This window comes from Schistocerca cancellata, chromosome 2 (genome assembly GCF_023864275.1).
Source record: "Schistocerca cancellata isolate TAMUIC-IGC-003103 chromosome 2, iqSchCanc2.1, whole genome shotgun sequence".
Lineage (NCBI taxonomy): Eukaryota > Metazoa > Arthropoda > Insecta > Orthoptera > Acrididae > Schistocerca > Schistocerca cancellata.
Genome location: NC_064627.1, coordinates 515506083 through 515527135, shown reverse-complemented (window position 1 = coordinate 515527135; position 21053 = coordinate 515506083). Strand labels below are relative to the sequence as shown.

At 40.9% G+C, this 21053-nt stretch overlaps 1 protein-coding gene across 1 annotated transcript in view; it reads right to left on the bottom strand.

Annotated features, from left to right (window-relative positions):
- LOC126162065 (geranylgeranyl transferase type-2 subunit alpha) overlaps positions 1 to 21053 on the bottom strand; it is an 81675-nt gene that overhangs the window by 3733 nt on the left and 56889 nt on the right. Inside the window, exons 6-8 of the mRNA XM_049918326.1 lie at positions 8940 to 9193; positions 749 to 989; positions 512 to 640 (exon numbers count right to left, since the gene is read on the bottom strand). Coding sequence (XP_049774283.1) covers positions 512 to 640; positions 749 to 989; positions 8940 to 9193 — 624 coding nt within the window. The remainder of the gene's footprint in view (positions 1 to 511; positions 641 to 748; positions 990 to 8939; positions 9194 to 21053) is intronic.

The following is a 21053-nucleotide window of genomic DNA, read 5'->3' as shown; positions in this document are numbered from 1 at the left end:
ATATGTACACCTCATCAAATATATGATGGACGTAAATTGTAAAATTCACACTGAATACTTCACAGAGGTTGTGTAACAGGTTTCAGAATAGCAGTGAATGATATTGTGCTTTCCAGAGGATGACAAAATGTAGTGAGTAGCTCAAATCTGGCATTGTATGGCTGAAGTGATATTTCTCAAAAGGTGGCAAGCATACATCCTTGGAAAAACTCTCATATTTAACATCTGTGGATTCCAGTTCCATAAAGAACAGACTGTTGACATGAAAGGAATCTGAACTTCATTAGGTTTTAAGTTAGCATTGAACAGTACTTTATTCAATGGTCCATTATTTGGGTTTGTGAATATGCAAGCAACAGACAAAATACACAGTCAATGATTGTGCATTATGAGTGGTATTTAGGAATGTGGGCTTGAGATGCATACGTATCTAGTCATCAGTGAAATACATATCAGACATGCTTTATGAAGTATTTGTGTGTGTAATGAGAGTTAAAAGTGAAATGGTTACTTAGATCATTGTAATATCCGCTACGTAATGGGTCAACTCTACTCAGCAGCTGTAACTTTTCCATTGTAGCCTCTCTGTATTTATGCCGGTCAATGGCCTGCATCAACAATATTGATGTCAACAGCGTCCCTGGAAAGAAATTTAACACAGGCTATCTGATTACAACACTTCTAAAACACCAACACAACAGTAACTAAAACTACCAACAGTGTATATCTGCAAGCAAACAAAACTCACATTTGCTGTCTGGTTCCAGCTCTAACAGCTGGGCACAAGAATCTAGTTCTTCTTCCAAAACTGATGTCAACCCTTCACTAAACTGAAGTCCAAACTGACTTTCTGTGCTTGTCCAAGCTAAATCCCCATCAATAACAAGGTGAACGTGTATAGAATGTGTTGTATTTTTTTCCATCACTTGTACAGCAACTTCAGATAAAATTATGTCACCATGATACATCTCGGATGATGGTATAAATATCTGTTGTCTTGTTAAGGTTAAGAGTTCTACGACTCTTTCAGTACCAGAAGATTTATGGTTGTTACACAGCTGGACATGTCTGCTCTTTGAAGTTGGAATAAATGCATCTCAAATATGATGGAGCAATATTACACAAATACCGTATTTACTCGAATCTAAGCCGCACTCGAATCTAAGCTGCACCTGAAATTTGAGACTCGAAATTCAAGGGAAGAGAAAAGTTTTAGGCCGCACCTCCAAATCGAAACAAAGTTGGTCCATTGTAATATGAGACACAATTTAGGTCGAATGAAAGACGATACAGCTACAGTAGTTTGGTTCGAGTTGTAAGCTTAGCAGTTAAGCTTTACCAGGTAGCTATTGCTATGCGTCAGGCGCTCCGTCCGTATTTATACGGGTACCCTTCCTTTTTCACGTGCTTCGTCTGGTTTGAATCGATTACTTATTTTGCTTTGATCTGATAAGTGCCGTTTTCTTTGTTATAGGTGTTTACGTCACTCTAAGCGGAAAATGCATTACTGTACTGTGTCATGCATTGTTTGTCGCATTCTGATAGTGTGTATTTACAGCTTGTCGCCGCTCGCGGCATGACTTGCTTTATGCGCGCTACCGCCGCTTAAAAAAAAAAAAAAAAAAAAAAAACAACGAGGAATCATCTCATTAGCGAAACAATGGCAAGAGACTGCTATTTGTTGTTACTTACACTGCTGCTTTATTTGATAACCAACAAGGACCAAATAATAGACTGCATATGATAGAACATGTTCTGAACGAGAGTTAGGCGCAAATTTTTCTCCGTTTGAAAATCTTTGCGGCCGCTTATTTAGTACATCAAATTCTGCACAGAAATTAGTCATCTTACATTTAAAATCGAGTCAGTTGCCGTGCTTCATTTCTGACTATATCACTATTAGGCATAAGAATAATACCAATATAAACATGACACGATACGTATATTCTTCCGCGTTTGCTGTTGTTTCACTCTAGTTTCGTAGTTTATTAGGCATGCAGGATTTAAATGAGATAGCAGCAAACACGAAAGAATACATGGCAAAATGTTTATTTTTGTATTATTCTTATGGTGAAGAGAATACTGCATGTGATTCACATTTCATCAGGTTCCTATTAGCAACCATCTCTTCTCACAGGTAGGAAAAAACTCAGAACGTAGAGTTGGCCATATTGACAAACATCCCTAACAGTCTTGCCAGTCGGATTTTCGTAGAACATTGAAATTCTGCTACATTCGAAGATGAACAATACGGAATTTGTATTTACTTCGTTGGATAATGTAAGAAAATGCAGTGGCCGAAACAAGGGGCGGAGAAAAAAAGTTTTGGCGCCAGTATTTATCTTTGTGCCCACAAAGCATGCTTGTGTAGCGCTACATATATTCGACGGCAGAAGTTAGATGTGGTGGCACCTACCAACATTTTTCAGAACCTCCGCTTGCTTTGCACTCGATTCTAAGCCGCAGGCGGTTTTTTGGATTACAAAAACCGGAAAAAAAGTGCGGCTTAGATTCGAGTAAATACGGTAATCTTAAGGACTATGTAATGTACCAAACATTAGCACTAAAAAAGAGTAACCTTTTGCAGTAACACTGCAGCATACGTGATAAAACTACCAATGGTTCAGCTACTATTGCAGGCAGCTTTAAATCTCTATGATCTAATGGGAGTTTTGAATCACACTTAAAAAAAAAGGGAAAAAATATTCTCATTGTTAGAAGACTAACGGAACTGCAGTGCACCGTTTATTCTTTGTGTGGTATACTTTTAACAGACTGCAGAACTTAGAGCAGTTTGAATCTTAGTGCACACATACTTCACACTATCTGGTTGCTTATAGTTGCAAGGTGGCCATTCTGTGCTTGATTTTGAGTGTTTGCTATGATAATCTTATCTTGGTATTCTTTCCGCAATTTTGTGGTAAGTCTATTTATGCCAGTAACTGTTTCGAAGCACAAAATATTGAAGAATTTTGGAAAATTTTTGTATAAGATATTCTGTGCTTGTGAGTCCCATTAGGTCTTTAGCTTCGTGTGTGTGCATAACAGGCTATGGTAAGAAAAGTGGAAGATAAGGGAGGTAATGGAGTTACTCTAGTTTTTCCCACCTGATATTTATACATCAAAGGAGGAAAGTAATGATTCTGAAACAAACCATGTTTGCAAATAATTCGAAATCAACAATTTATGGGCAAAACAAATGAAAAATGACACCACGCTACATGTCAAGATCAACAGTATATTTACACTTATTCTCCAGAAGCTGAAAACATTCAAATTTAAGACAGCACTATAATAAGAAATCTCTCTCCACTCTTTCTAGAACAAAAGAAGAAATAAGAGAATTTCACTTTCTATGAAGTTCAAATCCAAATCTTGGAGCAGAGTGAAAACTATGCTATCAACAATATAAAGTAAAAACCTCATTCAAAGTTTTCCAAATGTAAGGTGTTTTTATGTGTAAATTATAGAGCAAATTGTTTTTACCAAAAACAGTCTCATGAAGTAATGTTTGTCAATGACTATACCATTATGACTTTATGGGACTCTCAAATCCCACTTAAAAAAAAAAAAAAAAAAAAAAAAGTAAAGGACCAAAAAAGATACATTTTTCTGGTTTTCTTTCAACTATAGCAGTTTATAATCTATTGTAATGACATAAAAAAAATTGATAATTGTCAACAGCAAAGACCAAAAATTCATGCTATAAAAGGATTAGTCCGAATGATTACTTGTGGTCCATGACTACTTCTTTATATATGTTACTTGACATGACTGCTGCAGGCAATTTTTTAAGCTGTTATCATAACATAGTTCTGCTCACAGCATATTGGTGCTTGAGACATATCAGTGCTTCCCCATTATCTGCTGTCAGGTGCTTATGGTATGCAGTGGAGAAGCTCTGAAAGCACAAACAGCCCATTTGTCTGCTATAACTGCTGAAGAAGACAACAGCCTGTGGCCTTCATCACATCTCGTAGTGGAAGACCACCCTTGATTTTTTTTCTTAGTTGTAAGAGGCTTCCTAGCTAAAACATGGGCTAGTTTAAATTGTGGGGATCTGCCACACTTGTCTTCACAGCCTCTTGACGCCGACTTCTCAGCCATTTTCAAACATATAGAAAGCAGTAACCGCAAACTACAAACGGTCACACTGAAGAAGACTGCCTGCAATAGCAGCCGAAATGTCAGTATGAATGGCGAATTGAAAGTAGGCATAAAAAATTCCAGCCCCCCCCCCCTCCCTCCCTCCAGAAACTGGGCATGGGCATGGGATCCGTTGGTATGAATTTGGGAGGACTGATTGCACCTTACTTGATGGTGCAGTCTAACAACCATTAGTATTTTGTCAAACTGCAAAACAATAATAATAACATAATGCTACTACAAAAAGAAGAATGAAAGATCATTAGGAAAATCCTTGGACCATGAAAAACTGCAGCTGGGTATAGACTGCAAACAAAAAAAACTACAGAGGAAATTTCAAATACTGCTGAAGACATTAGAAAAAGATGCTTTAAATTCTATGGGCACATACACAACTCCCTGAGCATAGACTCCTATGCTAGATACTCACAGCCACTGAAAACCTTACAGGTATGACATGGGCCGAATAAGTACGAAGAGACCTTACTGATGCTCAACTCACCATTCAGGACACTGGAGACTGTAACATCTACAGAAGCAAAATAGGAAGTCCAGCCAGAGACAAAAGCCGAAAAGACCGGTACAAAATGGACGGATGAAAGAAAAAAAGCCATGAGTGAGAAAATGAAGGTCTCATGGAAAAACCGCAGGAAGAACTGTAGAAGCTTCACATGATCTACAAAGGGTCTACCACGTGTATAATAATAATAAAATCTCACTCACCAATGACTGAAATATGCATCAGTAAATCTTGGTGCTACTTACTGTGTTGTTTGGTAGAGTAAGGCTGTACTCTAATGCTTCCAACCATTCTTTTGCCAAAGTCCTTGTGAATTTTTTCTAAACTTTAAATAAATCTCTGCATCAACAACTTACTTGTAACTTCAGGTTTTCACTTTACTTGCCCCTCTTATCAAACTGCTCAATTTTTGCTCATGTGCAAACAAATGATTTTAACAATAATTCTATGCTTTGATGCTGGTATTATGAGAATTTTATTTCAGTCTAAGACTGCAGTGAAAATGGCATCTCACCAGAGAATTCCTCACAGACTACTGGCGTCAGCTGAAAATAACTGATGTTTTCAAAGCATTATGCCAGTATGTGAGCAATCTCAGTGCAGCCAACTGCTTGAATGTACAAACTCAGAGAGACAGTAGGTGAAATTCAAATCTGTTTGTTTTCATCTGTCAAATCAACTGACAGTCACACAAGTAAAACATGGATTGTGAGAATTTTTTAAGTTTAATACAGGAAAGTAGAAGTTTTCTGTATCCTGAGGATAAGGAATTTAGCAACAGGGGCATGTCTTGGAATCCACAGTCTAAAATCAATCCTTTATTGGAAAAGACAAGTTTCGAACAACTTAAAAATTTAATAATTAGTTGAATGTTGCCTCAAATTACAATATGCAAGCTACGTGGCTGGCTAGCCATTCAACCTTATGCCTGTAATTATGTCACCTGCAACACATGCAATATCTGTATCAGAGATTTCAAGCTTAAAAACATTATGTTTTCAAGTGAAAAGTTGGCATATGTCAATTTTGATGCTTCAAGTTACTGTAGTGGCTGTTTTTTGGGTTGTGGTTGGTGAGCATTAGCTGCCTACAAATTATTATTACTGTTTACTGGTATTTTTATGACAGTGGTGTGGTGATTCTGTTATGAGGTGGTTTACAAATGTGATATATGTATTCCCATTTTTCAGTACTCTAGGTCTACAGAGAATCTTTTTCTAAAATTTGTTTGTCTTTCACTGAATGACAAGTCATTGACAGTTAACTGACATTTGTCTGTTTTGCTGAAATCATTTGAAGTGGAAGAGCAATATTACAAATACTCTGCACAATGTCACCACAAATGAACTGTATTAAGAAATAGAACATTCCTCTCTTCATCTTGCATATTTGTAAAAATTGTCTAGTTATTTCTATAACAGGTGAAAGAGTGTATAGTACTTACCAAATTCTTTTCGTAACAAATATAGCTCATTCACACGCATTCAGCATCTTTTTAACAGCAAAAGCCAGAATGCAACACTTGGCTCCCAGCACTGCCATCCATCCCACCCAAGGAGGTTGAAATACATTCTCACCTCCTTGACAGAGTAGATCCTAATGTCATCCCCTTGATCCCACCAAAAACTAATGAAAGAGATCGGACACACTATTAACAAGTAGTAAGCCAATGCTATCTGGTGACCATCGTCAGTGCCACTGCAAATGCAGCCTTGGTGTAAATTGTGATCCAATGGCAACATCCACTACACTCACTGGATCATTTCTGCAGATCATGACACCATAAAACAATAGTAAAATACATTTTATTTGCAGTCATAGCTGCTTACCAATTTTGAAGTACGACAGACAGGAAATAAACAGGTATACACAAGGGGAAAATCTAAAATATTTCCATCAAATTACCTGACTGTTACACTAGTGAGAATAGTCTAAAGCACAATGTCTTACATATGTCAGCATCGTTAATTTGCCAACAATGTGAATGTAACTTCTTAAACAAACGCATGAGTATTGTTCACAAGACCACTTTCAAGAAGTTTTGAAATGAAGACAGGATTAAGTCAGGAGATATTCTCTCCCATTTCCTTGTATGGACCTATCTACAGGATGCATCCCAGCAGGTTGACTAGTCAGCTTCCCATACACTATCAAAAGCAGCAGCCCATGTAGATGGAAGTGATAAAAGATAAGCAGGATCTTGGAGGGACAGAACTTAAAAAGGCTTGACATCTCTCAGGAGACTGCTTAAGCGAATGTGGTTCCAGAACAAACCAACAGGAAAGAAGATAGGTGCCATCTGCAGAATGGAGACGAAAGAAAACACAACCAGAGGATGTGCGACCACTGAGCAACCATCAAACCCTACTCCAAACACAATAGTTGAATGTTGTGGTCCTTAGTTGGCCTATGTGAAACAGGAAGAAGAAAACGGTTTGAATATTTGCAATAGCAAGTTAAAAATTTATTAAGAAATTATACTCACAACAAATCACGCAACCAGTCCTGACTAAGGACTGAAATTTCTGCAGGACTCCATATTCATTCGAATGACCGACAAAAAAGGAACCTCTTCGTAACTGTGCAATTATACAGAAACAAGTAGAGAGCACATAAGAACAATGATGAACAGTTAAATACAATACAAACTAAAACATAAAAATAAACGGCATTAGAGAGAGAGAGAGAGAGAGAGCTGTGACAGTTAAATTATATATACGAATAAACATAAGACTCACAATGACAATTAGCTGTTATTAAACTGAAGTGAGAATACATAACCAAGCCATGATCACACTCTATAGCAACATCATTTTATTCCATTTACAGAAATCCTATGTAGATTTAGAAGTAAAGAGGAGAAAAAACTTCAACTTAACTGTTAGCAGCATACAGATACATCAACAGCGGACACTAAAACTAGCTTTCAGAAGCACATGTTCATTCTTACATTTAATAAGTAAAGCTTGGAAGAAATAAGACTGTCCACAGATAAAGTGATAATCCATTCAGAACTATGTTTCATATGAGAAACTAAAACACATTTTGAGGCAGAGATCAACAATGGAAAGCATTACTTTGTTTTTTGACCTTTTATTACATAAAGGAATTTCTGATCCTAGAAGACTGCATTTACATTTTTTTAACTTTCATGTTGCTGTGCTAAAGCAATAGTGAAAGTTACAGAAAACAAATACTATTCACATAAATATTGGATATTTCTGAAGCAATGTACATACAAACTTCAGAAAGTAAGTTACACATGTCATCACACACTAACACCATTCTGTAACAAGAGTGGAACATTGTCAGCAGAGAGTACATGTTCTGAGTGTCCTGCAGACATTGTTTTGCTGTAGTACAGATAATATGTGCATCAAAGTGTCCAAATGAAATTGTGTGGCAACTGAAAGCATACTCCAAAGTCGAAGCACACAGAACAGTACAAGTCTCGTGTGGAAAATATCTGAATGCTGTATATATTGGCCCCATGTAACTTCCATCTTTACACAAAGCTGCAAGAGTATCTGGGTCGAAAAAGATTTTTCCACCATGAGAACATTCACACAATGGTTCTCGAATGGCTGGAGGAACTGAACGATTGGTAGAACATTCTGATCATTCTTTGTGGAGACTTCGTAACTACGTAGAAAAAAAGTTTCATGTATCATTTTGAAATGTAGTGCAGGATTAAATAAAAGTTACTTGGGCTGCTATGGTAATGTGTAACTTATTTCTTGAAGTCCCCTCTTGAAAGATACAACTTCATGTAAGACAGCTGCAAAAAGACTGTCATAGGATGTTCTCCCAAAAATAAAATGATTACAGATGGAGCACTAACACAAGGAACTCAACTCAGCTTTGCTGAGGCAACTGTTCTTTTGTCCTCCTGAAAGGATGCAGGAAATCTGCAGAAAACATATATGGAAAGGCAGAATTAGATCTCCTCTCCTTCCAAATATGAGTCCCATTTCACTGTGGGGACTCCATGTGCACCAACAAAACTACAGTCTGCAATTAACTAATAAGAAACATGTTTCCTCTAGTCACCTATGTGACTTGACAGCATTTCACAAATATTCCAAAATTTTTCATACAGTGTCGCATTAATACATATTCCAGAGAACTACTGTTTACACTTTTAAAAAGTAGTTACTTGTTTGGATAAATTACACAAGCCTCAACCTCTATTACATAATGTCAGTTTGTTAAAGTAGAAGTTATAATCTCATATCACTAACAGTTCTTGTAATCCTATATGTAAAAAGGATACCCATACAAGTGAGTAAATATTTCCGTCACTGCTGTGCCATGAACCTTGTAATGTAGTGCCATTTATAATGAGCTTCAATTCAACATCTGCTAAACTCACTTCCTGACTCATTGTAATAAATATGATGTCACGTGAAACAAAAGCATTCTGCACAATAAATGGTTGTTTTCCACGACCCAAGAGCCAGCGCTGATAGAACCAAGCACTCTGATCATTTGGGTCAGTGAAGGCTGCATTCTGTACCAGTTCTAGTTCTGTAAACAAATTTAGAAATAAATAATGTATCTCCTCAAAATCAAACAAAAATTAAATGCACATGTACTATAAGGTAAAAAGAACACATTATTTTATGCTATGTATTGCTCTAATTATGTTGTATTTATTCATTACTATAAGAACAGATCGGTGTATAAAATGATGATCTTGTGCTTTCTAGCAAGTGATTTGGTATTATATATCACATTTGAGATCTTATCTTGCAGTTCCAAAGTGAATTTTCACTGTACATCAAAGTGTGCAGTGATGTGATTTGAACTTTCTTGCAGATTAAAATTGTATGCTGGCACAGACTTGAACCTGGTGCCTTTGCCTTTTGCAGATAAGTTCTCTACTGACTGAGCTCTCAAAGCACGACTTGCGACCTGCCCTCACAGCCTTGCTTACACAATATTCTTTCTACCAGGAGTGCTAGTCCTCCCGAGGTATGCTGGAGGACTTTTGGGAAGTTTGCAAGATACAAGATAAGTTACTGGTGGACATAACACTGAGAGGGCAGATCATGAGTCATGCTTGGGTAGCTCGGTCAGTAGAGCACTTTCCTGCAGAAGAATGACAGTTTTAATTTACCTTGTGGCTATAATCATTTATAGTTAAATATATTCAAAATGAAAGTCAAAACTGATAGCTAACAATATTTGTAACAAAAGAGAACTTCCTACTTATCAACTGCCAAAACACAAACAACTGGGCTGATAGATACACTGAATTTGAAATTAGAGTAGAATCTTGAGTACTAGAAATTTTATGAAATTTGTACAGATGCTGAAGGACAACAAAAGTAACACCACGTACAAGATGCAGCGAAGAAAACGTAACAAATGAGACTAGTGCCATGAGCTGAAGAATATGTCCTTTCATATCCAAACCTAAAGCTACATGATAGATGTACAGTCTTCTTGCAAATGTAGTGCTCAGCAATATAGTGTCTTAGATTACTCTTAATATTCCACAGAGGCACTGCTTCCCAGAAATATATTCCAAAAGTTCATAACTCCTTATAGCACTGTCTATTAATACAACAAACCCAAAAGTGCAAATACTACTTAGTGATTGAGAGCTGAATATTCAGAGCAAAGGGGAATGGAGAAGAAATCATTGTAGGGAAAAGAAAGGGGGGAAGGGTGGCACATGGGGCTAGTGCATCAATGAGTCAGTCATTCGCAGTCACGTGCAAGGAAGACAAACTGTAACTATCAAATTGTACAACACTAATATCATGGAAATAATAAGATGAATTAATAAGTCTTACAATACTCTTCTTTCTACTGTGCTTGACTGATGAGGCAACAGTTTGTTGCGAAAGCTTGAATTTTGTGTGTATGTTTGTGTTCGTTTGTGTGTCTGTCGACCTGCCAGCACTTTCATTTGGTAAGTCACATCATCTTTGTTTTTAGGTATATTTTTCCTTCGTGGAATGTTTCCTTCTATTATAACCATATGACTATATACAATATCATTCAAAATATGATACTCTACATAATTTTGCTATCCCAAGTTTCCAGATTTTCTTGGGGGTGTGGTAGTGAGGGATACTATAACTCATTTATCATCTGATTAATATCACTTTTGTACAGAATATATAAACGCAAGGAAGTTAATAAATTACATGATTTTTAACATATTACTTAATGGTGCTACTTAAATTTTGTACAAGCTGTGCACTCCAGTTTAAATAAATTATTTATGTAAGTCAAATGCTGTCTCGTATCAGTTATGCTTTCATATACAAACTATTAGTGAAGTAACTCTACCAAAATGCAAAAACTGGCAAATTGGAGTCTTGTCAAATTTTAGGCCATCCAACTTCAACACATAATATGTGGTGGTAGCACAAAGCATCCTGTCGCTAACTAGAGTTTCGTGCTGTTTAATACTTGTTAATCATTGTCTAGGGTCTTTTGGGCTACAAGGCTCTTTTAATTCAAAGAAACAGTTTTAATGTGAACATAGGCTTCTCACCCTCCAGATATGCTCTTTATGGACTTTTTATTATAACTGGGCAAAATTTTTATCGTTATATCCCAGTTCACCGTAAAATAATTTGAAACTGTTGCAATGGAGTCAGAAAATTCCTCAGGCACACAATATGTCATTTTAAAAGTTATATTTCAATTTTATTACAAAAATAAAAAACTTGGCAACAATGCATCTTCTCAACTGATGTTTATATGTCCACTGTTGTAAAAAATTCACAGTAACCAATTGGATATTGTCAAAGTAAGATGTAGTATTATGTTTTAGTAATAATGGATGATGATATACACTTTGAAAGGGGCTACAGTCTCAAGCACACTTCAGGAGATATATGTACTAGTGACAGATGTAACGAATCAGTTTTGGAAATGAGGATGGGAATAATGCTGATTTAGATGTAACAGAGGAAGATATACAGATCAGGGATGAAGTGGATCTGAATAAATGTGAAGATGATAATAGCACTCAGGAAACTAGTGCATTTAATCTTTTGTCTTGAAGTAGACAAATAACATAACTCATGACATAGTATTTTGGTCAGATGAGTATGGCTTACATATTTTTCATGACACAATGAACTTTCAAGAATGTAAGATAATCTTATATGCCTCAGGTTTGATAATATATAAGGGACGTCCAAAAAGAAACAAGTCGGAGTCCGGAATGCGGAAGCTGGCGACAGTATGGTAATATCGTGACGTGTTAAACGAGGTGTGCTTCCAATCAGAGAGTGGAAGTTCACAGCCCGTCGCTAGAGGGCACGCATGCACGTCATGTGACTACACAGAGCTAACAGCAGCCAGCATGCATAAATTGTCCAACTGTGCCAGTCACATTGCAAAAACGGTGACATGGAGGCATCAACAAAAGAGCAAAGAGGTGTTGTTCATTTTCTGACAGCAGAAGGAGTAGGAGGAACAGACATTCTTTGACGAATGTCACAAGTGTATGGCATACACTGCATGTGCCTTGCAAGGGTCAAGGCGTGGCACAAGCACTTCAGGGAAGGATGGGTGTCAGCAGCCAATTATGCACGGTCTGGAGCACCACACTGTATTACCGATGACATCGTCCAGCTGGTGGATGCACTCATTACCCAGGATCGCGGAGTGACAGTGAAAGCCAAAGCCGCCATGATCAGATTGAGCGCTGGAAGTGTTCACACCATCCTGAAGGAACGACTGCACATGCGCAAAGTGTGTGCCCAATGGGTGCCCCACAGTCTTCAACCACATCAGGAAGCATATCAAATGGCCCACTGTCTTGCTCATCTGCAGTGCTATGCTCGGGAAGGGAATCAGTTCCTAGCACGAGTGGTAGCTGGAGATGAGTCATGGTGTCATCACTTCGAACCAGAATCCAGTGGAAGCATCCAGGGTCACCACCACCAAAAAAGCCAAGGCCATCCATACGAGTGTAGAAAAGGTTATTCTGAAATTCTTCTTTGACCAAGATGCCCCCCCTTCTGATTCCCTTCTTGCAGCGTGGGACAACAGTGAATGCCCAGCATTATTCACAAACCTTGACAACCTTCGCCAAGTGATCAAATCAAAATGACCAGCCAATCTCACCTGAGGGGTCATTCTGCTCCACGACAAGCAAAGCCTCATACAGCCAACACAGTCACCTTGCTCTTGCATAAATTCAAATGGGAGGTTCTCGGCCACCCTCCATACAGTCTGTACCTCTCTCTCTGTGATTATGCCATTTTTGGTCCCCTTAAAAGGGTCTGAGGGGCAAATGATTCACCTCAGATGACAACATCCAGCTGTACAAGCGGAACAGGTTAACATCGCAGCCCCAGGAATTTTATGAGATGGCCATTTACCGCCTTGTGTCACAGTGGGACAAGTGTCTTAACAGCCATGGTAAATACTTCTAACATAAAGGTACTGGTTTCTGTAATTATGCCTCTGGCTCGTTTCTTTTTGAACGCCCCTTATACTAACAAAAGAAGAAAGAGAAGCTGGTTTTGGATCAAAAGCTGAATAGACACACACTGCTGAAATGTTTGTTGATGCACGCCTTTTGTCTTACATCCCAGGGCCTTACACTACAGTAGATGAGCACCTGTGTACCTTCAGGGAACGGTGTCCATTCAAAGTGTGCATTCCTTAAAAACTTGGAAGCTATGGCATAAAAGTGTGGGATGCTGTAGATTATGAGACCAATTATCTCATAAATGCACAACTATATACAAGGTCATCTGCTGAAGTAAGGGAAATAAATCAAGGGAAATGAGTGGTACATGATGTACTTGATTGCCAAGGGGAAGTGGTACTGACTGGACAGGAACTTCTTGCTATCTGACACTGTTGGGAACGCTTCAGGCCATGTAGAAAAAGATACCAAAAGAGAAGTTGCCATCATAACAAATGTCTCCATTATCTAACACTTCTGGGTACATAGAGTACTGTTTTAGCTTTTTACGTGCCTACACAAAACAAATCAGTTATTCTGTTGTCTACTTTACACCAAACATTTGATGTAAGTGAGCATGAACACAAAAAACTTGAAATAATAATGTTCTAAAACTCAATAAAGTCAGTAGTTGATAAAATTTATAAGATGGCTAGACATTATTCAGTGATACTTGGAACAAGAATTTTTATTAAAAATAAAATTCCTCCAGCTGTATTTAAGATTTTTTATTTACTTCGCTACTAGTTTCAGTGTTACGTCAACGCCATCTTCAGGCCCATACACTTTGCTGAAATCAGTTGTGTGTGGCTCAGTCTAGAAGTCCGCGGTGAGATCACTAAGTTACTGCCCGCCAACCACGTGGAACACTTTTCTGCTTATATTTTAGATCTTTATATCCCCGACATTGCACGTTAGGTTTTTTTTTTTTTTTTTTTTTTTTTTTTTTTTTTTTTTTTTTTTTTTTTTTTTTTCTACTCCTGAGTGTATTGGCTATCCTTGGAATGCAACGGTCGGTATTCTTTTGTTTCTGCTGTTTGTAAACAACAAGCTTTCAAAGACACGGTTAGTTTCGTTCAAGTGTGATTGCGAGTAGTTGTTATACAAAACTTTCAGGTATACTATGGGCAGGTAATCAGGAGAAATAAAGAAAATCTGGAGGCAATGAAGAGAGATGTTTGGGCCATATTCTTCCATAAGTCCTCTACTGATGGTAAGCCATGTCATGGATTGTGTCCAACAGGAGAATATTCGTGGTGCAAATACAATAGGGCTCAGGCAACTGGAGAATCTTATTCTCATCAGCATTCTCTTCCTGCTGCTCTTATTCCAGCAATTAAACCTATTTTCAGAGACTTGGCTCATCCTGACCTTCTAACGAAATGTCTGCATGGGCAGAGACAGAACCCAAATGAATGTTTCAACAGCATAATTTGGAACTGCCTTCCTAAAACTGTATTCGAAGGCATGCTTACAATGAAACTAGGAGTTCATGATGCTGTTATTACATTCAATTGTGGTAAAATTGGAAAGTGCTGGGTACTGAAAAAGCTGGGAATTAATCCTGGTGAAAATATGATCACTGGGCTGCAACATTGCGATAAAATGAGGATAGCCGATGCAGACAGGTCTGCATCTAATATGGCCAAGAAAGCAAGACAAACATCCAGGAAGGTGAAAAAGAATCTGGAAGACCTGCTAGAGACCAAAGAAGGGTCATCATATCCAGCAGGACAGTTTTAATGAACTGTAATTAACAAATTTCAAAAGTTTTTTCTTTAAAGTCAGTTTTCCGCAAACTAAACTTTTCAGCCCATTATATCAGAAACTATCATAGATAAATGAGTGAAATTTTCAGAGACTTTGCATACCATAAAAAGCCACCTCTGGTACTAAATTCATCAATATTCCCCCATTAGGAAGTACACAAAAATATTTTCTGTAGAACAAACTTAATACTTTTTGTTAATAAATTTAAAAAAGTATTTCTTAAAAACTATAAAATGGATAAAGTAGATTTTAGTACAGTTGACTCTTATTATCATCATGTAACATACAGTAAAAATATTAAGGTCCTGCATCAAATAGTTTTTTCAGAAATGGGTCAAATACTTGCCTAAATTAACATGGGTTAGATAAGCAGGGTGTGGTCCCCTTAAACGGACAAAAGGGAACAAGAAAACCACAGAGACTTAAGAAACAGGTGGAAGAGATTGAAACGAGAAAGCAGATTACCATGGCTGGCTGACCCCGAGAATAAAAAGGAGAAGCCAGCAACTCTGCAATACAGTAAAACTTCCACCCTAAAAGCATTAGAGTGAAGGACACAGAGGGATAAAGGACATGCGCCAAAACTTAGATCAAATGGTAAAACCCACCCTCATATATAAAACGTAAAACCAAATCAACCAATGAGGTGTTGTCAGCTAAAATTAATGATAACAAGTCTGGTAACCAAAAATGATGTCCCAGGGCAGCCAAACTAGGACAGCGCAAAAGAATATGGGCCACTGTCAACCGGGTGCCGCACCAACACTGAGGTGGGTCTTCCCAGCGCAGGAGGTTGCCATGGGTTGCCCAAGCATGGCCAATGCGGAGCCAGCAGAGAACCACAGAGACCCTGCGAGAGGCCCGCATGGAGGACTTCTACACATTCATAGTCTCCTTAATAGCACACAGTTTGTTGTGCATACTGAGACTATGCCATTCCGCCCCCAAAGCTAAAAAACCTTGCTGTATAATAATTAACACAGGTGAGTTATTGGAATGCCGATCTCCATAAGTGGTTTCCGTGTAGCCTGTCGGTAAGTTCATTGCCTGGAATTATGACATGAGCTGGGGTCCAAACAAACACCACTGAATGACTGGTCCGTTCCAGGGCACAAATGGACTCCTGGATGGTCGCTACCAAAGGATGATGAGGGTAGCACTGGTCAACAGCTTGTAGGCTACTGAAGGAGTCAGTACACAAAAGGAACAACTCAAGAGCACGAGATACAGCCACCAGTTCTGCAGTTAAGACACTGCAGCCATTGGGCAAGGAATGCTGTTCAACATGGTCTCTGTGAATGTAGGCGAAACCAACATGACCATCAGCCATCGAGGCGTCAGTGTAAACCACTTCAGAGCCCCGGAACATGTCAAGAATCAAGAGGCAGTGGCAGCGAAGAGCCGCGAGAGTAACTGAGTCTTTAGGGCCATGTGAAAGGTCCAGGTGAAGCTTCGGCAGAGGTTTACACCTTGGAGGTGTACGTAAATGGACCTCGAGTAGAGATGGTAAAAGGAAGGACTCCAGTTCAGACAGAATCGCAATCATGAGCCCTGACCTGGGCCGCCGATATGGGAGACGAACCACAGTGGTTGGGAAAATGAGACGGTAATTCAGATGCGTAGGAGAACTTCGAAGGTGTGCCACATAACTGGCGAGCAGTTGTGCATGCCTAACCTTCAACAGAGGGACTCCTTTGGTCACTGGTCACCATACTCGTCCTAAAAGCTCCCAGCACTAGTCAAATGCCAAAATGGTGCACTGGGTCAAGTAAATGCAACGCTGAGGGTGCCGACGAACTATAAACCAGACTCTCATTGTCAAGGCGGGATTGAACAAGGGCTCTGTAGAGCTGCAGCAGCGTAGAATGATCTGCACCCCAGGTGGTGTTACTCAGGTAGCGGAGGGCACTGAGGAGCTGCCAGCACTTCCACTTAAGCTGAGGAAGCAAAGTCAATCCGGCATCGAAAACCAGCCCTAGGAATCGATATGTCTCCACTACAGTGAGTGGATTGTCATTAACGTAAAGTTCTGGTTCCAGATGAACAGTACAACGTTGACAAAAGTGCATGACACACGACTTTGCGGCTGAAAACCGGAAGCCTTGGGCTAGAGCCCATGACTCCACCTTGTGGATGGCTCCCTATAGGCGCCGCTCAGCAACACCAGTACTGGAGCACCAGTACGAAACGCAGAAGTCATCTGCATACAGAGAAGGTGAGAAGGATGGCCCTACAGCTGCTGCTAGGCCATTAATGGCCACTAAAAATAGAGATGGACTCAATACAGAGCCCTGCGGGACCCCATTCTTCTGGATATGGGGAGAACTATGGGAGGCACCAACTTGGACATGGAAAGTACGGAGCAACAGGAAATTTTGGATAAAAATCGGAAGTGGGCCCCGGAGAGCCCATTCATACAATATGGCAAGTTTATGATGTCGCCAGGTTGTGCCCTAAGCTTTTCGTAAATCAAAACAGACAGCAACAAGGTGTTGGCATCTGGAAAAGGCTGTTCAGATGGCAGACTCAAGGGACACAAGATTATCAGTGGTAGAGCAACCCTGGCAGAAACCGCCCTGTCATGGAGCCAGTAGACCACGTGACTCCACGACCCAACCCAACGGCCGACACACCATATGTTCTAGCAGCTTACAAAGAACATTGGTGAGGCTGATGGGCCGACAGCTATCCACATCAAGCGGGTTTTTACTGGGTTTGGGCACTGGGATGATTGTGCTCTCCTGCAATTGCGCCATCGCACCACATCCGGTTGAAGATGATGATGAGATGTTGCTTGTAGTCGGACAGAGATTTTTAACTATCTGACTGTGGATCCGATCCGGCCCACGAACTGTGTTGGGGCAATGTGCAATGGCGCTCAGGAGCTCCCACTCTGTAAATGGGGCGTTATAGGGTTCACTGTGGCATGTAGTGAACGAGAGGACTTTCCCTTCCATCCGCAGTCTGAGAGTGCAAAAGGCTGGGGGGTAATTCTCCGAAGCAGAGGCTTGGGCATAGTGCTCAGCAAAGTGCTCGGCAATCGCATTTGTGTTGGTAGATAACATGCCATTGATGGTAATGCCAGGGACACCTGTTGGGGGTCTGGTACCCAATAACACGTCTGATCTTCGTCCAGACTTGGGAAAATGACGTACGGCACCCAATGGTTGAGACGTACCTCTCTCAACATTCCAGTTTCCATCTTTTTATAAGCTGGTGAATGCGAGCACGGAGCCGTTCAAAATCTATTAGGTGCTCCAGAGATGGGTGCCGCTTATGCCACTGTAGAGCTTGCACTTCAGCAATTTCCGGTGACCACCAAGGTACTGTCTTTCGCCGGGGGCACCCTAAGGAACAAGGGATCGCATTTTCCGCCACAGAAACGAACGTTCTAGTGACCCACTCAACCACTGTATCAATGGTACCATGTCGGGGAGATTCAATAGTGACAGCAGTGGTGAAAGCTTCCCAGTCTACCACACCATCTGGAGGAAGATATACATTGTAGACCATTATTTCCTGCATCAGCCTTATCCTGACAGCCACAGCTTCAAGAGGAATGTGAAGGGGCACAGGTTCACTACATACAGCGTTCAGAACAGAGACGCAAACTCCACCTGATATACTATTATATTCTTGTAATATCCCCTACATGCACGGAGGGCAGGGGTCCGCATCGGCAGGAACCAGGTTTCCTGGAGGGCAATGCAGAAAGCAGGTGTAAAGCTTAACAGCTGCCGTAGCTCAGCCAGGTGGTGGAAAAAATCACAGCAATTCCACTGGGGGATGACGTTATTGTGAGACTGGGAAGGTATGAAGCACTCAATGAGGCAGTCTATGCCTCAGGGTCACCTGCTGCCACCAGATGAGTACCTGTGCAATCAACATTCATTGTGCCTGGGGGCCCAGTGAGATCTAGGTCCTCAGCGGATGCCAGAATCTCCACTTCATCCTCAAACACAGAGCTTGTAGGTAGAGGTGGTATGGGTGCCACCACAATGCCTTGGTTCTTGGGGGTCTTTTTCTTTTTTGGTTTCTCTCGCTGCTCCTTACGTTTTTCTGGCTAGGAGGTCTTCATTGATTCAGTCTCAGGGACTGAGGAGGGCTGTGAAGCCTTGTGACCAGCTACCTGCGGGTACTTCAGCCACTGGCAGGTGCCCACTTTGCCACTGGTAGGAACCTGGGAAGGGAGTGCCGCAAGGGACCTCTTCCTAGCGAGAGGAGCCGAAGAATACTTATGCTTCTCCAGCTGAGAAGGTGGGACTGATGTCCCCGATGGTTTGGGGGGGTGTTGCTCCAGAAATTCTGGTTTCATACTTCTACATCTGGTATGTGAGAGTGCGGGAGCAACAGGGAGGGAAGTGCCCCCTACCATCAAGGGGGCAGGTGTAGTTTTATGGCTCTGAGAGCTGACTGGAATTGGCGGAATGATGGGGCTATAACTGTTCTCGTAACAGTGGCGTAAGACGATGTTATAGGCACAGGATGTACGTGTTCAAATTTCTTCTTAGCTTCAATGTAGGTCAGTCAGTCAAGAGTCTTGTATTCCATGATTTTCCATTCTTCCTGAAGAATCCTGCAGTCTGGTGAGCAAGGTGAATGGTGCTCTTTGCAGTTGACACAGATGAGAGGCAGGGCACGTGAAGTATTGGGATGTGATGGACATCCACAGTCGCGACATATGATGCTGGAAGTATAGCGGGAAGGCATATACCCAGACTTCCAGCACGTAAAGCATCACATTGGGGGAGGGATATATGGCTTGACATCACACTGGTATACCATCACCTTGACCTTCTCGGGTAATATATCACCGTCGAAGGCCAAGATGAAGGCACCAGTGGCCACCTGATTATCCTTGGGACCCCTATGTAAGCACTGGATGAAATGAACACCTTGTCACTCTAAGTTGGCGTACAGGTCGTCATCAGACTGCAAAAGAAGATCCCTGCGAAATATAATACCCTGGACCATATTTAAGTTCTTACAGGGTGTGATGGAAACAGAAACATCCCCCAGCTTGTCACAGGCGAATAGTGCCCTTGACTGGGCAGAGGATGCTGTTTTCATCAAGACTGACCCAGATTGCATTTTGGACAATTCCTCCACCTCCCCAAACTTGTCCTCTAAATACTCCATGAAAAACAGAGGTTTCATCGACATGAAGGATTCCCCATCAGCTCTCGTACAGACAAGGTACTGGGACAAATAAGATTCACTGCCATCCTTAGAATGGCATTCCTCCCATGGTGTGGCAAGGGAGGGGAACGACTGGGGGTCATACTTCCGTGCATTGAATTGAGCCCTTGAGTGCTTAGAGACTGGTGTTTGACCACCAGCAAGTGATGATGTACTAAGCTTCATGGCATGTCATCCACCCTGATGCCACCCACTCTGGCCAGGGGCCCTCCCCACAGGCACCACCCGGCCGCAGCAAAGGTCATCTGGCAGGATGGCCATTGCCGGAAGTCCCAATGCCCCCAGGTGGCAGGCATCTACTCCTTGGCATACGTGGGGAGTTAATTGCACAGGCGTCAGCAGAGCGATCCCTGTGTTTCAGGGGGCTACAACCAACAGGTTACATGGTGGCCCCACCACAACGAACTGGCTACCGTGCTGGATATTAGGTGCAAACAAGTCCATTATCACACCAGTGCAGAAGACAATACTGCGTAGTGGATGGAGGAAAATGCACCCACGAGGGTGACCTCACCCAACAGCTAGAGAATGAGGGGAAGTGCAGATCCATGTTGACGAATGATACGAAAGGTCTCAGCACACAATGGACCATGTAAGGCACCCTTCCCCAATTGGCTCGCTCTTTGGGAGAATTTAGATGAATGGATGTAAAACCCTACAGAGGACCATCACATAAAAGCCGAAACGTGAGAGACTCCTTTTAGTCACCTCTTGCAACAGGCAGGAATACCTCGAGCCTATTCTATCCCCTGGACCTCCAGGGGGGCCAAATTCCGGTTTCATACTTCTAAACCTGGTATGTGAGAGTGCGTGAACATTTTCTAAATATTTATGAATTGTGTAACTGAGGTAGGATGTAGGCACCAGACTGTAGTCACCTAGTCTGTTTCGATCTGTGGCCGATGTGCCTTTCTGAATCTCAGAAGTGGCGTGCTAACACCCATGGTTAGATTTTTGTACAGCCTGCTCCAT